At 35.1% G+C, this 22334-nt stretch overlaps 2 protein-coding genes across 4 annotated transcripts; one reads left to right on the plus strand and one right to left on the minus strand.

Moving 5' to 3' along the window:
- Positions 1-1403: 1403 nt before the first annotated feature.
- On the plus strand, positions 1404-21427 carry LOC143461829 (transmembrane protein 134-like). 3 transcript variants are annotated; one of them, XM_076959720.1, is made up of 8 exons: positions 1404-1674; positions 11093-11235; positions 11591-11652; positions 14405-14479; positions 15105-15181; positions 15477-15521; positions 16771-16824; positions 20410-21427. In XM_076959720.1, the coding sequence occupies exons 2-8, from the start codon at positions 11095-11097 to the stop codon at positions 20487-20489; spliced, it is 534 nt and encodes a 177-aa protein (XP_076815835.1). In that variant the 5' UTR covers positions 1404-1674; positions 11093-11094; the 3' UTR covers positions 20490-21427. The 3 variants fall into 3 exon arrangements, with proteins under 3 accessions (XP_076815835.1, XP_076815834.1, XP_076815836.1); XM_076959719.1 differs by lacking the exon at positions 1404-1674 and adding an exon at positions 4411-4640; XM_076959721.1 differs by lacking the exons at positions 1404-1674; positions 11093-11235; positions 11591-11652 and adding an exon at positions 12442-14026.
- LOC143461828 (uncharacterized) lies at positions 16968-19893 on the minus strand. Its single transcript, XM_076959718.1, has 5 exons — positions 19367-19893; positions 18970-19108; positions 18672-18890; positions 18324-18475; positions 16968-18210 (listed from the first exon to the last, which is right to left on the minus strand). Exons 1-5 carry the CDS (start codon positions 19512-19514, stop codon positions 17435-17437), a joined length of 1434 nt encoding a protein of 477 aa, XP_076815833.1. The 5' UTR covers positions 19515-19893; the 3' UTR covers positions 16968-17434.
- Positions 21428-22334: the final 907 nt, after the last annotated feature.

The raw sequence follows: 22334 nt of genomic DNA on the forward strand, positions 1-22334 counted from the left end.
TAAAAATGTCAGCATATATTCTACGCAGCCTATATAAGTAAATAGCGATTAAGTCCTTGCGTCGCTTCAACAGATCTGCTTTTTCTTTGATGGGCATTTGTACTGTAACAAACTAATCGTCGTAAAAATTTTTAATTAGGTCTTTCGTTTATTTCTCTAAACATGATTTCTTGCTAACGTAATATTACAGTGGTTATCGCCATATTTTTAGACCAACGTCGTTATTTTTTACTCGGACGAACATGTCAACTAGGCATGTTGTTGAATCCAGTTTAGCACTTAAAAACATTTCGTGTCAAAATTCTAGAAAATTTACTGAAGCAAATGCCTCAATGCAGCTACAGCCGAGTTTTAGATACTTTAACATTCCAACCGTTTTCAAAAGACACAGTATTCAAACATCCTAGCTTCATTTCAGTTGAGTACCACAAACAAAACACGATATTTATGTGTTTGTTTATAATCAATGCCTGAAGCAAATCGATCAGATGTCGTATTTAGCTGCGCATATGAGCGCTCCAGATCGAACTGTGTACCTCCGGATACTTCAGCAGGGCCGTGTTTGCTGGCGCACGCTTCAGTGTACTGCACCGCGTTCGACAGACGCGAACAGCGCGTCAACAGGGATATTGCAGGTTCTGTATCTATCTTTATATTGACCTCCATTACCAATTCATGAATACGACAATCTTGTTCGTAGCTCATGACAATTAGAGCCTGCTGCATAAGAGCCGGAAATGCTTGAGAACAATCATTGACCTTGTTTTGCAAATCTTACATGCTGATGCATAGTTACTAGGGATGAGTCGATACCAAACCCGAATAGATTGGCCGAATATCGCCTGTGTGAAAGATCCGAGCGAACACAAATATTAACAATGGCGAACCCGAGTACAACAGCCTACTTATAAACTTATCGACTTTGGTAAGACATGGTGATCTATTTTCTTGCCTAAGCTAAACTAAAGTCAACATTTCTAATTAAAGGTCATTTACGTAAGCATTTTGCTGTTCTAATCGCCGTTTGGTCATTCATTTGTAGCGATTACGTCACGTTACAAGCAATATTTGTAAACTTTTTGATGATATATTGTCATTTGGTGCTAAAACAAATATATTCTGGGTTCGTTCGGAGCGACCTTTATGATATTCAGATTCGCACAAACCCAAATAATTGTTCTAGCGGCACATTTCTGAATTAGTTGTCCAGCATTTAAATACTTTGCTATGAAGTTGTAAGTGTAGCATATGCTTTGTTGACATTCTTGTATGAAAATCTCTTTGTGCATGAGATTTCTATGAAAGCGTAGGTAGCAAAAAAGCCACTTAGGAGAAAGAGCGTTGGACAGCGACAGGTCTTATAGGCTAGTATGAATTCACGTTTAACAACTATTAGGTGTACGATGCAATATTTGAGTTTAAGTTTAAGTGATGTAGGATGTAAAACCTAGTTTGTGAATCATTTACTGACAAAATCATTACCGTCAGACTGGTGGCCTTGTAGGAGTGGAGTGGCAACAAATCAACGACTAGGCCTAGCCTACGTGGTTAATCTCTTAATGGTGACGGAACCTGTTTACTGTTGTTAAAAAGTTGGCAGTTAGGTTAGGAGAATGATTGCGGCAAGCACGATCTGTTGTTGAAAACTGCCGTATTTTCTAGTTGGGGATTTAGGTTAGTTTGTGTTGCTATCGTATAGCGTAACGTGTATATGTCTTATCACTTTTTGTTTGTTTGGAGTTTTTACATTTGTTTTCTTTTACATTTTACTGTATAACTTCCGCTTAACTTTCTGTGGGTCATTTCATCGTAACAGGGACATTGGTTGGAACCACCATATTTTTTTATTTGCTTAAATAATTCTATTCAATATTCAAGATGAATGGTGAAAACTTGACGAAAATTGAATTAAATCGCCATTCATCTTAGAAAAGTAAATAGAATCATTTAAACAAATGAAAAATCTAAGGTGGTTCCAAAAGTTAAAATTTTTTTTCCTATTATAGTCAAGTGGGGCAAAAAAATGCAAAATTGACAAACTTTTGATTTTCTCGCTAAAAAATGGGCCAAAAAGTCAAGTTTTACCCTCTATTGATCAATATTAATATTCCATTGATGTATACAAAAAATTGGGACATTATGTTTATTCTTTTTATTTTTATCGAATATTTTGTGTTGCTTTTTTTTCCCCAGTGTTTGGGGCAATAAAAACCATGCTCGGGGTAAAAAAAAACAATCAATTTCGACAGCAAATTTTGTTTATTAAAAGCAACACAAAGCAGAAGAAATAGCAATATATACAGATGAGGATGAAACTGTAACATCTTGTTCAAACAAACAAAAAAGTTTATGCATTATGAAGTCCATATTTGCTTAGGAACACAAATTTTTCTTTCACTTCCTCTTCTTCGGCAAAACCAAAATATGATTTTGCACGTCCGACAGAAGTTAACACTGCGGTTGAAGGACCCCAAAAACAATTTTCAACGGTGACTATATCTATGTCTTCCTTTGTTTGCCAGTCCCAATACAGTGCATCTTCTGAAGTTGATTTCTTGTCCCAAAACTTAAATTCAGCTTGCTCAATTTTTCCATCAACCTCGTCTCTGAAGACCTTCAGAAGTTTTCCCCAATAATATGTTTTTGGCTTCTCCCAAAACACTGCAAAGTACTTTCCAACTTGCTTTTTGTTTATTTCCAATTTAAATGTTCTCTTTTCTTTCTTCTGTTCGTTTACACTTTCTTCAGTTACATCTCTTCTCTCTTCCTCTACATCTTCCATTCTAACAACTGTGTCTTCTCTTGTTTTGTCATTCATTTCTTCAGATTCATCGTCAGACTCTTCTACCATCTCATCCTCTGTATCTACTCTCCTCATGTCTTCATCCATTTGTTTTTGAATTTCCCGCTCCATCCTTCTTTCTATTTCTTCCTCCTCCTCCAAGTACAGTGAATTTATTTCTTCATCTTCGTCTGCGTTCCTTTTCCTTCTCCCAGCTTTTCTCCTTTTAGCAATTGTTCCATTTGCTTCAAAGTTTTCAACTTGCTCGTTAAATTCTTCATTTGTTAAAATGCTTCCATTCATCTTCACTCTTTTTTCTTTTTTCTTCTTGTCATTTGTTTGTCGTCCCCTTGATTTTAACACAGTTTCTATCGAAACCGATTCATCTTTTGACACAAGCCGTATTTCATACTTCATCCCTTCGGGAGCATGAAGTTGCAACTCATTGATGATGTCCTTTGTTGTTCTGATCCGTGATTGTACTGTGGTGCTCGTCGACGGTGTGGAAACAGCTTAAATGTTGCAGATTGATGAGGTGGATGGCATTTCTTCCACATTACTTGACCATTCAGTTTCCTGTGGACTGGTCTTTTCCAAAATTGGATTGCCTTCTTCATCGTTTGGAGAAACACAATGCTACCAGGACTGGTTAAACTACTACTGAACAGAGACTTCTGAAACTGGTAAATGCTTACAAGAAGGTTAAGCTTTTGAATAGCTATTTGGCAGGAGTTCAACAAAGTGGAATGGTACATAAATCAATTAACTACAAAGAACAACACAAAATGATTGGAGAGTAAAACTTAACGCTTAACTTCACTCGCTTAACTTAATTTCAAATGAATCATCAGTACATTAGGATTAATGTATTTACTAGAGATCAGGAAACTGAGACAATGCAAGTAAAGCATTAAAGTGCTAGTTTAATTCCTTATAGCAACCAAAATCGTTCTAAAATGAAAGTTATTAAAGATGGGGTAAAAAAAAACAAGCACTGGGAAAATAAAAACAACTGTTTTTTTTTGCCCCAACACATTGTGTAGTTTTGGGGTAAAAAAAGACAACATAGAATAGAATGAAAGGTTAACAGCAATCAAAATTGAAGTACTGGAGTACAATCATACTAAAATATCATGTAGATACACATAAAAAGATTGTGATTTTTAACCATCGTTTTCGATCCACTAAAAGTTTAGTAAAGAGCAAAAAAAGTTTTTTTGGACCGTTTTTGGGTAAATTTAGTGATTTGCATAGTTCCTGAAGAGTACTTACCTCTAGACCTGTATTGTATGTTAAAAAACTATGCAAATAAATGATGTTTCTAACCATGCAAAGCTTTTTCAAAAAAATCATTCTTAGGGGGAGTTGGGGGGGCTGTCCTTTTTTACCCCAAGTACCCCTATGTTTTTTTTTGCCCCAACTGACTATATAATGAAATGACCCTCATTTGTTAAACTGAGTGTTTTGGCTGGTTAGCTGGTAAACTGTTGAGGTTTAGCACAGAAAATGTATCTTAGTATATAGGCCTACAGAACTTAGCCGGACAAGTGTTTTCTATAACATGGTGCATATAACGTTTTAAAAAAAGAAATCGTAGTTAGCCTATTTTATCTTCATCAATAGACTACATAGGTGTTCAACAATAGAAACTTCCGTTTTGTTGCTTTATTAAAAGACTTACTTGTAATCATTGTATTGAACTCCACTGAATATTTAATACCTGGTTGTATTGAAATTGCTTGGATATTTGCCAGTGCTGGTTTCTGTAATTTGTTTCTTTACAAGCCAACCTGGCAGGAATAATAGGTCAATTTTTCAATTTTAAACATGGAAGATGATTTTACGATCCCAATACATGGTAAGAAAAAGCATAACAAGCTCAGTTTACTATCGCAATAGTATATATATATGTTTATGTAAAGTTGGTTATGTGGTTTAATTTTGTATACCAGTGTGTGCCCATATAAAAAAGCTTAATAAACTTGCAAACTCTGCAAACCATTGTGTCTTATATAACTTGGTTTATGCTTTTCTTTTGACTAGGGGGTCAAATAACCTTTTAAAGTCAAATTACCTCACCCCCTACTTTCCAAGGAGAGTGGTATTTGGTTTACTTAAGTAATATATTGTATATTACATATTGTTGTGTTGATTTCACATACTCGTGTATTTATAAATTTGTGATTCACTGATTAAATGTAGGAACAGATAGATGACGATCGCCTGGTGATATATGCATAATTCATTATTACCTATATACATTTCCTCTGTCTGAGTCTCCTGCATTTATTTATGATATAGGCATACCTGTATTTCCTCGTTTTTGACACACCTTTATATGTAATTTTGTTAGGTTCTACTATGTTATATAATACATTAGTATTATTTCTATTATGTATACGGTATACTTTTAAGTTTCTCATGTCAAACATTTCGACTAGCGATGGGATGATCCCAAGTTTTTTAGTGATTGCAACACCAATAAGGTATTACATTAAACTTATTCTAATTTGTAACATTTAAAAATTTCTGATTTCCCTCACAGCTTCTATACATGCAACCTCCTCATAATGCTTTTCTTTAACATTACGTTGTTTCCCGACTAGGCACACGTGTGAATTTAGCTCTTGCAAAATTTACCTAATTTGAGGGTGCTGAAGTCGAATCTGGCGTTATTTTGTTTCTATCACGTCACGTTTTTGAGATAATATATATGTTCATTATAAAATATTACTGCAAATTAGAAACTGTCTTGAAATGTAGAGGTTGTTTTAATCAAAACGGCTGGAACGTTTAATCATGCAAAACACGAACACAAAGCCTCGAAATCATTTAAAAAACATTACTAGAAATCAAACGTTGAACAATCCATTAAATGATACAAAAATCCCACAATCGTTATGAACTGAAAAATTTACGCTTTAATGGCTTTCGTTTGTGAGTAGTTGTGTAACTTTCTCTCTTCAAGTTCCAGCAGTAAACTGCCATCATGTGGCAGTCCCATCGGCCCTGGTAACACTCTTCCATAACTCTAATGTTTTGGTGAAAGCGCTCACCTTGTTCTTCACTGACGTCCCGAAGGTTTTCAGGAAAGTAATCTAAATGATTTTTCAGAAAATGTGGCTTTATGCTAATATTGCATTTCATTTCTTGCATGCTGGACAACATTTCTTTTGAGAGGTCTCGATAATTCTCTGCCTTTCTGTTGCCAAAGAAGTTTTTAATGACTAAAGAAAAAGCATTCCAAGCCCTTGCTTCAACTGTGTTCATTGATGCTGCAAAATTTGGATCTCTGAGCAGCTGCCTTATTTGTGGGCCACTAAAATCTCCCACCTTTTTCTTTTCTCCACTAAGACTTGGGAAGGCTTGGCAGATGTACTTGAAGCAATCTCCAGTGTGATCAAGGGCCTTAACATATCATGCTGTTTCCTTGCCCCAAGTTTGATGTGAAGTGGCGGTAGGATGATCTTCTTGGTATCCACTAACGGGTTATGAATGATATTTTTCTCTTCAGGTGTTAAACTACTCCTTTCTGGCAACTTATCTTTTATCCAATGTTCATCTTTGGCTCTGTTATCCCTGTAACAAAGAAAACAAGGGTATTTGGTGTAACTTCCTTGTTGTCCTAGCAGAAAGTTCATCATTTTTATGTCTACACATATCCTCCAGCCATGATCATTGTACTTCGTTGCTTCCAGAACATCCTTATCGTTTTCATACGTCTCTTTGAGTGTCGCAGAATGTCCTACTGGAATCGATGCATGTTTATTTCCATTGTGAAGTAACACACACTTTGAGGCTTTGTTCATAAGCAGATTTAGCATGGTAAGCACACATGTTAAGTTAGTACGATAAGCAGGGTAGTTACTTCCCTCCCCCGTAGCGCCACCACTGCGGTTTACTGAAGAGCAGGGTACTGTCACAAAAAGCATTGGCCCATTAAGTCTCCAAGGCAGCCGAGGTTTCATCATAGGTAATTTCATTAACAATAATTGAGCTGTTGCTGTTATACGCTCACCGTACCGCCACTAACAAAAGTCAAAAATTGATCAATTTATGAAATTGGGCTAAATACACAGCGACAAAAAACTGATGTGATAGAGCAATTCTGAGCTCAGAATTGGATACAGCAACCAAAACTTAGCCCAAATCAGTCATGAAAGTTCATGCCCCAAAAAAATGGTTTTGTTTTTGTAGACCAGTGTAATATATAGAACAAGAATAACTTAAATAGGATAGATATTATAAAGTTTGTTAATGACTTGATTCTAATTTGTCTTTTATTATCAAACACAGTTTTTGTCTTATTTCTGAATCTGATTACTTATACAATGGTCTTGTATCAGATTTCTATTGAACAATAGTGTTCCGAAAATTGAGTGGAGATGAATTTGATGGGGCATGATATTTTGGCATTTTAAGAATTGAGTCATTCCATGTATAATCAACCAATTTTTTTAAAATTTGTAACCACTACTCTTGGATTTTGATAATTTCAATATATGTTATAGACCTTGGAAAAAGCCGAAGATTAAAAAAAACATTTTGAAAATATCTCCAGGCGTTTTCGAGTTATTCAAGTTTGAAATTTTCGCCACACGATGGCTTTTGGCTAGTGAGCACTGGTCACGCTTTATGATTTTCTTTAATATCTTTATTTCTGAAGGTAGAATAATGAAACAAATGTTGAATTTACCATTTTTGGGGTCAAGGAATTCATTTAAGCACATAAAAAACCTATATCACACCTCCTTCATGGAGTAAATTAAGTTTTTTCATTAATGTCAAAGTTCAAGTTTACGATGCAATTACAAAAATAGCAATCGCATTGGAAACATAATTTTTGCACTTTTGTGTAGCATGGTTCATGTATTTTCATGTATCCAAAAATTGGAAACTTGTTTTTTGTCCTTTAGGAATAAAGTTGGTTTTAACAGCAAGCACTATTCTTAAGATTCTCATAAGATATAAAATGCAGATTTGAGCAATATCGTATAACTGGTCATGCATATATATGCAAGGTTGCAATTCCAAGGCACCTACTGCTAGTGTTTAAAGATTATTCACCAAAAACATTAATTACTGCCTGCTAAAGGTGCACTCTGAGAGAGGTTACAGTAAATTTGAGTTCCTTTTTTGAACTTGAATTTTGCCTACTCCTATTTTGATTCTTATTATTTTATTATTATTATTCTTACTATTATTTTGATTTCATTTATGTATGAAAATGATGAATTTGCCCGCCTAATGCCTGGAATTAAAGATTATGTAAGTGTTTCCAAAAATTTTCATAAGCAAAAGAAGCTCATTTTGTGCAATTTGAAGGAATTATATGCCACATTTTGTGAAAAATATCCCGAGCTGAAGATTGGATTCTCAAAGTTTTGTTCACTCCATCCCAAATGGTGTGTCCTCGTATCGTCCAAAGGCACTCATTCTGTCTGTGTGTGTGTATCCAACATCAAAATGCAATCATTCTGGTTGCTGCTGCCAACAACAATGAAACATACAAAACATTGATTGACAAAATAGTGTGCAGCACGGAGAACAAAATGTGCATGTTGCATCGTTGTGAACAATGTCCTGGGTCTCAAGCACTAGAAGGCTTTAGGCTTGGACAGTATGATGAGAAACTTGATGATGAAGTCCAATGCCAATAATGGAAGTCTACAGACACGATGGATCTTATCACGGGGTTAATGATAAGATTTGAATAGATTCAAGAAATTATAAGAGTTTTGGATGACCTTACAAAGCATTCATTCATAGCTAAATGCCAATCTAGATACTTAAACTCCAGAAAGAGTTCTTTAACAGATGATACTTGTGTGATTTTGCTGGATTTCGCTGAGAATTACACTTTTACAATCTAAGATGAAGTACAAAGCTATCACTGGAACCAGCAGCAATGTACAATCCACTCCGCTGTTGTGTATTATATGCAAGATCACATCTGGTCAGATGTAGGTCTTTGTAAGCTAGCTGTCTTAACCAGTCGTTTAACAGTACCTCCAACACCATCACATGGAGATTTCCCGTGACTGGTTGCAAAAAAGGACCAACACGCTTCCTGGTTGAAATCACACTTGTGACGGCACAGATTCAGCATATTTTTATAATTTTTATACTGTCCAGCGCGACCGTCCGAGAAATATTCAACTTTAGTAATGGTGCTGGACAAGCTTGGAATCAATGCAGTGAGTTTGTACAAAAGCCCATGCACAAAAGCTGTCTCATGTGTTAAGTCATCTGAAACAATGCAAAATGACTGTTGGTATCATCTGTTAAAGAACTCTACTGGAGTTTAAGTATCTAGATTGGCATTTAGCTATGAATGAATGCTTTGTAAGGTCATCCAAAACTCTTACAATTTGTTGAATCTGTTCATATCTCATCATTAACACCGTGATAACATCCATCGTGTCTGTAGACTTCCATTATTGGCATTGGACTTCATCATCAAGTTTCTCATCATACTGTCCAAGCAAAAAGCCTTCTAGTGCTTGAGACCCAGCACATTGTTCACAACGATGCAACATGCACATTTTGTTCTCCGTGCTGCACACTATTTTGTCAATCAATGTTTTGTATGTTTCATTGTTGTTGGCAGCAGCAACCAGAAGGATTGCATTTTGATGTTGGATACACACAGACAGAATGAGTGCCTTTGGACGATACGGGGACACACCATTTGGGATGGAGTGAACAAAACTTTGAGAATCCAATCTTCAGCTCGGGATATTTTTCACAAAATGTGGCATATAATTCCTTCAAATTGCACAAAATGAGCTTCTTTTGCTTATGAAAATTTTTGGAAACACTTACATAATCTTTAATTCCAGGCATTAAGCGGGCAAATTCATCATTTTCATACATAAATGAAATCAAAATAATAGTAAGAATAATAATAATAAAATAATAAGAATCAAAATAGGAGTAGGCAAAATTCAAGTTCAAAAAAGGAACTCAAATTTACTGTAACCTCTCTCAGAGTGCACCTTTAGCAGGCAGTAATTAATGTTTTTGGTGAATAAATAATCTTTAAACACTAGCAGTTGGTGCCTTGGAATTGCAACCTTGCATATATATGCATGACCAGTTTTACGATATTGCTCAAATCTGCATTTTATATCTTATAAGAATCTTAAAAATAGTGCTTGCTTTTAAAACCAACTTTATTCCTAAAGGACAAAAAACAAGTTTCCAATTTTTGGATACATGAAAATACATGAACCATGCTACACAAAAGTGCAAAAATTATGTTTCCAATGCGATTGCTATTTTTGTAATTGCGTCGTAAACTTGAACTTTGACATCAATGAAAAAACTTAATTTACTCCATGAAGGAGGTGTGATATAGGTTTTTTATGTGCTTAAATGAATTCCTTGACCCCAAAAATGGTAAATTCAACATTTGTTTTATTATTCTACCTTCAGAAATAAAGATATTAAAGAAAATCATAAAGCGTGACCAGTGCTCACTAGCCAAAAGCCATCGTGTGGCGAAAATTTCAAACTTGAATAACTCGAAAACGCCTGGAGATATTTTCAAAATTTTTTTTTTAATCTTTGGCTTTTTCCAAGGTCTATAACATATATTGAAATTATCAAAATCCAAGAGTAGTGGTTACAGGGCCTGGTTGATTATACATGGAATGACTCGATTGTTAACATATACCCACAATGTGACGTTGGTTTATAAACAATAGAGATGGTTGTTAAGGCTGAAGTTAGCCACAGATAAAAAAAAACTTGCCCACCAATTTTATTCACAATCGGTCATGACCAATTGGTGATATACAACGGTACAACAAGCCCATAAACTCAATAAGTCATTATTGCCAGATTTGGACAAATAGCTCACAATACAGCGAACTTATTCGTATTTAGGTTTGTTTTATGGTATCCTTAAACGTCGTAGTGAATGGTTTTATGCACCCCAGTTAATGCCATGACAAGTGTTGTTATAATATATAAACACTTACTGTTTGTCGTTGATTTATATCTTGTTTATGGTAAGCATTTTTTTTCACCAGTTATTTGTTCTTAAATCCTAAATCATGAGAAGCAGAATGTGAATTAAAATTAAAAGCTGCTTGATTACTTTTTGTTATATTTGTGTTAATTCATATAATTATAAGCTTGTAATCATTTTAAATTTAATATATAGATGTCATATAAGCTACTTAAAGTGCTTATAATTACGTTATGATGCTTAATTGATATATCTTTGCGTAAGGTAGAAAGTGAAATGCACATTGATAACACCGATCACTTTTCTCAAACCAAATTTTATAATTTAAATGATAGATATGGCTCCAATCTCACCATCAGGCAATGAAGGAGAAGTCACCCCACTCAAGGGAAGCCTTGACGCTCTTGATAAAGTTGCTGTTGATAAAGGTCTAAGCAACATCATTCACCAAAAATCAGACAGCGTGGGGAAGTACAAAGTGAGTAACTATTGTTAGCGTGAAACAATCTCCAGATGATATCCGTCCTATTTCATATTATGCCATATGTACTTTTTCTATTGGTCGCTATGGTCACTAGCCACAATGTAGTTACTACTTGTATGTTGATGCTAGATATATGGCATTACCCCCACTAATATTAATGATCCATTATGGCTTGTAAATCTTAAGTGTTGTACAAAAGAAATTCTAACAAGCAAATTGTCACGTAAAGGGAAACGTGTTATACCAAATCACTAATTAATCTCTTCTACTGAGCACCTTATTGCACATCAAATCAAACTAATTAGTGGTATTAATTTAATTTTAGTAACAAGCGCTTCTCGTTTTGCAGAATCTTGAATCCAGCCTTCATGACAATGGAGATACTGCAAGGATAGGTGCAGTTCAGCTTCAGTAAGTACATTGGCATATTGAGTCATCTGAAATGAGAGTCATATAGTGATATATGAGTTTCTTATCTGTCTCCGTAGTGTTATCAGTCATACATAAATACGTCTATTATTAGATTGCTTCTTTATATCATGTATGTAATTACAACATCTAACTCTGTGCTATAATCCCTTTTTTACAATTGATTTTAACTAAATATCTGTCCTAGTTAGGTTGTTTTAATAACTTGGATAACTTTTAGCTGTCCATTATGGTAACACCAGTAATCAGCATAACTCTCATACCCATAATTTTGTATTGGTTATTGTGTAATCTAATGCGTTTTATCCTGAAGTACGTAATCCTATATGTATATTGAGTTGTAGGTAGGTAGTTGTAGTTGTAGGTATATATACAAATAAGAATTGTTATACAGTACTATTAAGTTTGCAGTGTGTTCCTATGCTGTATGTATATATAGTTATTCTTCATGTTCTTTTAAAATATTTGCAGTATGAATGAAATCAAAGTTTTTGTTTTACATTTCCTATATACATATATGTATATATTTGTGTTCGCATAACTACAACGTCTTGTGAAAGTATGCAAGACTGCAGAGCTGCGTAATGATAAAACATATTTACGCAGTGCATTAGGAAACATTGCTCAGAATGCAATTAAGTTAATTTATAGATTAGTTCAGTGAAGTCCATTTTTCACTCCCACATGTTGCTCTAGAGAGCTTGAACGATGTTTCAAGTGTCTTGAAACTCCCATTTCAAGTGCATTTAGTTGCACCGTTCTCAACAAGTTACTGTGTGCTGTTGTGATAGACGATGGTCAGAAGGAAATATTTATACAGGAAATAGTAGCTTAGTTGCTGTAACAGATTTTTGTAGGCTGTATAGATCTCCATGTATCATATTGCATGTGTGGTGCTTGTAGCTTATTAGTTTAATCAAATGTGTAGTTGGTCAGTACTATTTTTCATAATATTAATTTACATGCAAAAAAGACTCAGTATAATTTCTTTAAAGTTGGAGGCTGAGAGTTATGTATACCAGGAAGTGTGTTGCAATTCACACACTCATTCTACTCTCATCATTGCCATCATGCAGTTATTACCTACAGCTGTGAAGGATGTAGATATGCGTTGTACATTTATGATGCATTAGCCTGAGTTGACAGGACATTTTTGTCACCTTCTGCACAGTTTTATCTTGACGTCTCAGATTTATTTAGTGAGCACAGAGCCAGTTTTTACTTTTGTTTTTACATAGGATGTGTGGTCTGTTTGTATATAGCTCATTTTTGCTCAGAAAACAAAATTTTGCGGTTTCAGTAGCTATATTTTGATTGCTTTGATGTATGCATAATTGATGCTGCCCTGTAATTATATCAGCTTAGTTGCCGTGTATTTAGTTTCTTCAGGAAACTGTTGTTGAGTTTTTTCGCATTAATATTTTATCATTTTGGTTGGCCACTTTATACATCCCTCTATATGTAACGATATGGGCAGCTGCTGTGGATGATAGCTGTCGGTCAGTAATTAAAAACTAGCTGTAACTTTCAGGCAAACGCAGAGCTTATTGAATTGCAAACATTTACACATTTTTGTAACCGTACTGCAAAACAAGTGCTATAGGAAATATGTAGTGTGCTTTGCTACAAATCTCTGTCCTTTGCAGATTGTTAATTGTAAAACGTTGACTTGATAAAAACGTAACTTTAAGTGAAATATTTGTTGTCGTAGTAGTACAGGTGTCTCGTGTCTTTATTCAGAACGACACCACAAGCATTTAGATACATTTTTTTATAGGAAAGATGATTAATCATCGACTAATTGAAAGATAGATTCTTGTAGTTTTAGATGATTGTATAATACCGTATACGGAGTGTATTAAATGATTTAATAGAAGGCAGGAAGATGCAAATATTTTATTTGCAGTTGTTTGGAGCACTGACCAAGCTCATTCTCAATAGAAGATTGACCTTATTTTTATTAAATCAAATCCCATTAAGCTGATCATGCCATCTGGTAAAATGCAAACTCAGGCTAAATCTAGTAATCTTTTAACTCAAATGGCATTAATAAAACTGGTTTTTTTTGGGAAGAAATCTTAGTGCAATTATCTATACTATAATGAGCTCGTAGTTTCTGTTGATGGTTTTAAAATTAGTGTTAGTGACTTTTATTTCCTTTAAATTTATTTATAACCATGTTGAGGTGAAAACTCGAAATGGAAAAGGATGCTGACCAAGGAAATAAAAACATTGAAATCTGCACTGTAAGTCAGTCAGTGCTGTCCGTAGCTAAGGTAGAACGAGAAAACATTCAAGATACAGATGGGCCGGTGAAACTTGATAGACTCTGTGATTTGGTTGTATATAACCCCAAGTAGGTTAAGAACCTTTGGCCATTTTATTGCATATATATTGGTCATTTTTGTAAAGCTGTAGTCGTATTTCAAACCGAAAATAACTTTCACCGGTCAACTATGTGAAAATTGTAAGTTAATTGATTGGTTTGAACGAACTTTGTCAGGAAGTACCAAAACTAAGCAAACCTTCAATTTCCTGCCAAACTTATTTTCCTTGTTTCGATGCTTGAAGTAACTGATATTGCTCTCTTGTTAAAAATACACAGCATAGCATTAGACTCAAATCTGTTTCATTGTCTTAATGTTTGATTTGGGAGTCGCCAGATTTGGGATCAATTGTCCTTATATTTAGAAGATAAACACTTTATGTATTAACAGATCGATTTAATTTCTAGGTTTAACCCCCAGGACAGTACAAGTACCTGGTCGCTTGGTAGCAGCACTACATCAAGTGGAACACCTGTTATAAGGTATAACCGCGTATGTAAATTAAATCTTTTCTCTTTATTAGGTTGGTTAGGCTATTGTGCCTTTTAGTGAGCTGTTTTTATGTGATTTGTGTCAACGATTTGTGTGTTACTTGTTATTGTGTGTGGGCACATATACAAAAGCACAATGGTTTCTGAGCTCAAACGCCCACTATCTAACTCAGCAATTCAACCTACACATTTAGAGTAGCCTACATATCTTTGTTTTTTCTTCACCTTTTGGTATTGTCTTGTGTTATGAAGCCTAAAAGGGTTTTAAATTTCAGCGCACTTCTATCTACAACTATAATTTATTCATATACCAATATACCATGCTGTTGCAATTACAATAACTAAGCCGGGAGGGCTTATAATAAAACATTTATTTTAACACAAAACGTTTATTTAGTTTTTGACTTGACATTTGTCCATTTTCTGGGTACATTTTTAACGAAATTGAATAAAGGACTTTGAAAGATGTTGAAATAAACATAACTGTTTTGAGCCGTAATAAATGTTTCGAGCCTGTCTGGCCTTAACTGTTCTAATCGCAACTGTATCATACTTGAAATCAGCTTCAACTTTTCTTAACTTGGTTTATTCATACTCATAATTCTTAACTTCTTAGATGGTATCGACACCCGAAAGTCCGAGAACACTGGAAAGTTGTCGTCGCATCTTTTGTTTTATTTTTTATCGGATTATGTGAGTATCAAATGCCTTTGTTCGAAATTACAAATTTTGTTACTGAAATTTGCACTATAACTTTGTGTCTTTGCCCAATCATAAATAGACCTAAGATATTATATATATATATATATATATATCATAAAAGTATTTCCTGATTTCTAAAATCAAAAGATGTTTTATCTCTATATGTTGTTTATTTTTACACAGGTTGTGCTGTGATGTTTCATTTGCATTGTAGTGTTTGCTTGCAGTCTTTCGTATATGTTAATGCCATTTTGCTGCCTATTAATGATTGTTTCAACATGTTTAGGTTTATGTATTACCGGAATTGTTTTAGAAGCTTTACAAGTAAAACGTAAGTAACATTGCATAAATGTCAAACAATTATGGGATGCTGTAAAAAATTGGTTTAGCAAGAATGTGGGTGACTTGACTGACAAATGTGAGCACTCTATTCACACTTGCTCCAAACACACCAACACAGTTTGGGGCAGTGACTGCTCAACCACTAAATATTGTCTTAAAACTTTTCTGCAGTATACTTATTGTATACTTTGTGTACCCAACTTTACCGAAGTCTCCATATTTAACGAAATCGTACAATTTGATTAAAGCTGAATTTCCACATTTCTATTGAAAAAATGTTTCAAAATAAGGCCCCATTGTGTTATGTTTCTAATAGTTTTTCAGTGGGCAAAGATTTCAATTCTTTTCTGACAAACTTCAACATGTTGGAGCTTTTGTTGTTTTTGCTGTTAAAGTCGACAACTAGTTGGCCCATTATTTTCTATGCTTGAAGAAAAATTTAACTTGCAACGTAGAAATAGATTGGAACTCGTTTAGGGCCAAAATAGATTGTCACATTTTTCTCAAACGGGAATTTTAAATAGCAGTGTCTGCGGCAAATGTGTGTCCCTTGACATCTGGTCCAATCTACAAGTTTATTGTAAACTGGATTGTTTAGTATTTATTGTGTAGTGTATATTTATGAAAATTTAAATGATAGAATGAATGTATAAGGATTAATTACTGCAATGAAGTAAATTTCAAACAATAAAGTTGCCAATATATTGCTATTTTATGAATAGGCAATTGCAGATATCAAACTAGATAGTAGGGATGGGCCGACACGAACCCAAACCCGAATAGATTCGCCAAATATCGTCTTTATGGAAGATTCGGGCGAACACGAATACCAGCAATGGCGAACCCAAATACAATATTACTTATAAATTTACTGACTTTTGCTAAGAATGATGATCTAGTTTCCCAACAAAGCTAAACTAGAGTCTGCGGTACTTACAATGAAGGTCGTTTTCCAAACGATTTTGCTTTTTCGATCGTTTTTTAAACACTATTTTTCGAAAGAAAGCAATTTGTTTATCGATTACATCATTTTAGAAGCAAGACTTGACAATTTTTGGAGGAAATTTTATTGTTTGGTTTTAATACGAATAGATTCGGGATTCGTTCGTGTCGACCTTCATGATATTCGGGTTCGCACGAACCAGAATAATCTTCCTCACGGCACATCCCTACTAGATAGCTATTGCCTTGTCAACATTAATTACAAGTTCTTCATGAAATCTTTTTCTATTTTTCAGTTGGCGGAATTTATATGCTTTTTGTGTTTGGCGTTATATGTTTTATTCCAGGCGGTAAGTCAGATATTGTAATATATTGATCACACAATATTGTTGCTATTTACGAGTATTGCTTATTATAAGCCACTAGTCATAGAAAAACTTACACTGTTGTGCTGTTGCTCTGTCCAACGCTACCATAGCAGCTACATCATAGATTTAAGCTGTATGATACACTCTTATTTATTTATTTTGCTCACACATGCACATGATTATGAAGTCAGGATATCAAACGTTGCAAAGGTGTAATATTGCACATAAATTCAAACAAATTACATCACATACTGACATACATCTGAAGTGACAACAAACGATAGCAGCTCTTGTACATAGACACCTACATTGCAACCTACGTGCATTTACTGCATAAAATATTTGCACTTCTACAAATCTTTACATGATTTTTTAAAAATTATCTACATAGAAAAAGTGCAAACCTTGGGATAATTGTAAAAGTGTAACTGTATTGTGTTGCATAAGTCATGTTAAAAAGGTATCTGTATGTACAAGGTGGAAAAGAGACCTACCACATATTTTTCTGTAAAAAACAAGGCAGAATAAGCCCTTTAAACATAGCAATAAAAATCAATACATTTTGTCACAAACTTTCATGCAACTGGTTTTTTTACATGAACCAAGTGGTACGCTTGAAGCCCTGGTAGATTCCATTTAGGATTATTTTTGCTTGGGAAAGTGTCTTTGCCTCAAACACATAGCCTTTGAATTGCTTACTTATTGTACAGAACGTATCTCCAGCAATGTAGCAGAAGTGAAGTTTGTCTGAGATCATTTTTCCACAGCTTGCAATGTCAGCGTACTTGTGTCTAAACAAACGGTTATCAGATGCCTGTGTTTCCACTGCAATTTCCGTTAATCTTAGTGTGACGTCAAATGTTGTCTTCTCCATTTGTTTCCGCTGCACTTGCTTGATGACACTCTCAATTTGGTCGATACCGCCATATTGCCCCGTGCTTACCTCGCCAATATATCTCACCGAGAAAGTTCCGCTTGCCCCCGGGTCTAACACCGGAGTCCTGTCATCCATCAACGATGGCTGGAAGAGCTTTGCCTCCTTCTTCTCAGCCTGTTCGTTCTTTTTTTCCAGTTTCTTTTGTCTTCTTTCGTAATAGACCTCCATCCAATCATGATATTCCGTTAAGGTCTCTTTCAATGGAGTGTATATACTCCCAGTTACAGGCGAACGTGGTTTTATCACTGTTAGTGCACACGGAAGACCTTTACGACGGCAGTGCCTCCACACAGCTATTGCATCGTTGTCACCTCCCATGGTGGAAGGGAACAAAACTTTATCGTTCATTTCGACAAGCAGGTCCCCGACTCCAAGACCAAGAGCTTCTGACGCCACGCTTCCCGGTTTTAACCTTGTTACAATTGCGTAACCTGTGAAATGTATATAACAGACACATACTGATTTTGTTTAGTTATCATCAAGCACAGATATTGTTCTTGTGAAGATGGGTGTTCTTATTGCTGTAAGTCTAGATCCTTCTTACCATTGATGTAGACCATTTCGATTCCCAGCTCATGTGTTGGAACTAATTCCATTGTCAATGTCATCGGTATCTGCCAAGTCTCATCCAGGAAATAAGTATTGGTCAGACTCAGGTCAAAGTTCAAAGAAGTAGAACAAGTCAACAACAGGGACCTGAACATTCAAAAACTTTTTATTGACTATGATGCTGCAAAAGAAGTATCATGGTATTGATAACCAAGAAAACATTAAAAGTTTTTGTATTAGGTTCATGCTTATGCGTGTTGAACAGCACAGTATTTTACAATAATCCCGTTTGAAAAACTAAGGTTGAAATTATTAAGACTGCGAGGCATGGTCTAACACTAACCTGAATTGCTCTGCAAGTTCTTCATGAATGATAATGGCGTCCCCGCCTCCAAACTCTGCCATGGTCTGCATTGCCACCTTTCCTCCTCTCTGGCTTTCAAAGTAACATTCTCTCAGCTGCTGTCGTTTGGAAACAAGGAACTCGAGCAAAACGTGCAGACTTCTGTGGGCAAGGCAGTGCCTCACCATGTACCGTACACGTCCATCAGCCGTCTTTATTCTGTGCGTTGATGTATCATTTACTAAACTACATGTTGGCTGTGTTTGATTTTCTATGAAGTTATGCAGCAAAGTTTGACCTGTTGTCAGCAAGTGCTCCTATTATTGCTGAGCTAACAGCAAATGGCATCGGGCCTTCAGTTTCAAATGAACGGAGAAGACACCACAATCGTTTTCTGCGAGCTGAATGGTTGCTGACCTTCGTAATATCCCACTGTCCTATATAACAAATCCAAGCATTTCCGAAATTTGATGTTAGAAAGTGTGATAGCATCAAATTGCTGAAGTAAAATTCACTCACAATCGTCAATTTGTTTATAAATAGGAGTAAGTTAGTACCAGCAGTACTTTATAATAAATAGCAGTTTAAATAAAATTGCATTAAAGCTACAAAACCAATTTATATTCGAATTTTAGTGAGAAAGATCAGAAGATAAGTAATTTTATCATAAACTACCCAACTAATTTAACTCTCACCTCTTTTCATTCCTTTCAAGAAGCATTGTTCGAGTGTGACACAAAATTGCTCCAGATAAATATTCTTGTCATTCACTTCTTCATCAACGGAATGAAATTCTTGGACTAGATACTTAACACTTTTCAGCAGTGGATCAATTAATGGCATTTTAATGACTTTAAATCATATTTCCTGTTTTATCGACACATCCATTAAAACTCAATAAATGTTTGCTTTATGGTTATACATAATTATCAGAAGTAGTATTAGGGTAATACTTTGATTCTAACAAGTTGAAATTTGCTCAGGCATGTAGTGCTGCGTAAGGCTCTATTGGTGTTTAGCTGAGAACCCTTATTGAAAAGGATTGTCTATTCTGTTAGGTTTTACTATACAAAACTTTTTAATGTTACTACTTACTAGCAGCACATCTTTGTTAAAGTGTGCACATATAATCATATATACACAGCACATATAACCTTCATCTCTGCTTGACTCTATGCTTGCAGCGTTTGAGTTCAAACTAGTTTTTAACCCTTCGTGCCAGTAACATACAACCTTATAACTGCAATATGGTGGCAAGGCGTTACGGTTTCGTATGACTTCCTGGATCAGAGGCTGCTTCCTCTGTCAGTCTATATTGTAACGATTTGCATTGATTGATTACAATAGAGCGCAAGTTGCTGTCTGTGAATAGCGATATTAATTATACCTTTAGCACACATATATAATTATGGAGAGTTTATGCAGCTTTACAGAAATGTACCATAGGAAACTTGGCAAGCTAGCTTGTCAACAAAAGCAATGTTGTACCACCCATTCATCTATTTGCATGAGCATACGTTACCATAACTCAACTGACAACATTCTTTTTTCAATACCAGTACATAATATACTATTTCATTGAGAATACAGGGGTGCTAAATTTTTTTAATTTAGGAGCATCTTTTGAAATGGTCAGTTTAAAATAATCAACGAAGTAGAATGCTATAACAGGGCCTCAATGTGAGAGTATTATGTAATAGACCCTAATTTTTTTTAAAACCTTGTTTTGCTTTTGCAGTGTATCACGTCATAGCGGTATATTATGCAGTCAAAGGCAAGCGCGGTTTCAGTTTCTACAACCTACCACTCTTCAACTGATCATCATTTTAGCATGAAGATTTCATTGCCGAAGACTTGAATTGGGAGTAAGACTCATCTCAAGATTCATTGTGAAGCCTAACATCTCTTGCTGCACTTACAGCACTGCTTGATGCTTTGAAATTGATATCATTGAAGGACTTTTCTAGAGTAGGACGTACTGATTTGTCATTTGCACTAAGTATTTTCAATAGAGCTTCAAGGAAAGTTTCGAAATCTCACGTTAATCTGAAACTTTTTGAGAATTGGCTCATTTGCGATGGCATTCAAAATGCTGATCTAGTCAATAAGTCGGCCAAAATCAAAATAATGTTTTTACCAAAATCACCTACAATGCTCCAAGACTGAACTCAATGCTGTCGGTAGTTTTGGCAGCTTGTTACTTCGTATGTTTCACTGATGGTTTTTGTTTCTGTAGGTGGTTTGTGCTGATCTGTTAATCTGAATAGAAAATGTGTAAAAAACAAATTTTCGGAAGCAGTAGAATGTTATAGAGTGTACTTAGCTTTTATAATTATCTGCGTTGAATATTATTAAATCGAACAGTATTAGGCGTATTCTTTCCATGCACTGCTTTCTTAAACGTTTATTGTGTCTGCTTCCATATCATGTGTATCTTTCCCACTTTGCAGTTGGTTGTGAATTAGAATCACTTGCATGGATACGTGTCACCGTTACTGTTAACATTTTTGTGTAAAGGTATTACAAGTGTAGCTGACAATACGGGCTACATCAAAATATCTTTTCATTCTCACCTGCAAGGCAATGCAGCAGAGATTAAGCTGTTCAAAAAGTTAAAACCCAAATAAAGGTTTGCTGAATATTTTGCCTTACCTCCATCTTGTTTTATTTGTGATGTGTTTTGTGCTATTTTTTCTTTAACCTGTAAATTTTGTAGAAAACTCCATTGATTAAATATAGACATGTACTAGGCCTAACACCTCGTTTCGATCTGCTTCGTCATGAAAAGCAATTTTGGAGTGAAACAGTCTTAACCAGGTAACCACATAATTGGATGAAATGCAAAGGTCCGGAAATGGACTGTTATATATTTGATTATGTACAATATGCCATCAGCTACTTAGGCTTAAAAGCCTTCCCACAACTTTAAATTAGTCACAATTTTGCCACTGGAACCAGAAGTTATTGAATTACCTGCAATTTTGGGACTGTTCACCAGGCCTCTGAAGAACAGGGGTTACTGCTTTGGCCATGGATGTAAACAAGTCATTTTGAGTTGAGATTCGAGGCTAGTAGAGTCAGTTTAAACTGTGACTGAAGTCGGCCACTTTACCTAAAAACTATTCTGAGATCACACGATGCGTTGTATTAAGCCGATGAGTATAGTGTTATTGCTGTCTACAAATTAGTCAGGTTGATATTTATTAGAGAGTTGTAATTGTTTGTAGAAAAGTATTCGATTTTGTTACTGTAAAAGCTGTCTTTCTTGCCCTCACAATTATCATAACGTGACCCAAGTAATTTTGGACTTTGACTTGAGTCATCAAAAACCGTGACTCGAGTTTACAACACTGCCAGTAACGTTAGTCAGCAGCACTGCCGAGTACGAAACATAGTTTATATCATTGCATGCAAATTAAACTGCGCCATTTATTATATGTCTGCTTTGAAATCATTTGGGCAGATTGCAGTGTTCTTAATTTACTAGTTAATTGTGTATTGTCTAAACATCCGTTGGCAGATATTTTGATTTGTGACTTATCATCGAAAAATTGTGGCATGCGCAAATGTAATTTGTTTTGCCATCATCATCACCACCATCAAAAACTTAAAATTTCCTTTGTGTAAAGTGGAAAGTAGTTTTTAAAGAGATTGTGTGTTCGG

This window comes from Clavelina lepadiformis, chromosome 6, assembly GCF_947623445.1.
Source record: "Clavelina lepadiformis chromosome 6, kaClaLepa1.1, whole genome shotgun sequence".
Classification (NCBI taxonomy): domain Eukaryota; kingdom Metazoa; phylum Chordata; class Ascidiacea; order Aplousobranchia; family Clavelinidae; genus Clavelina; species Clavelina lepadiformis.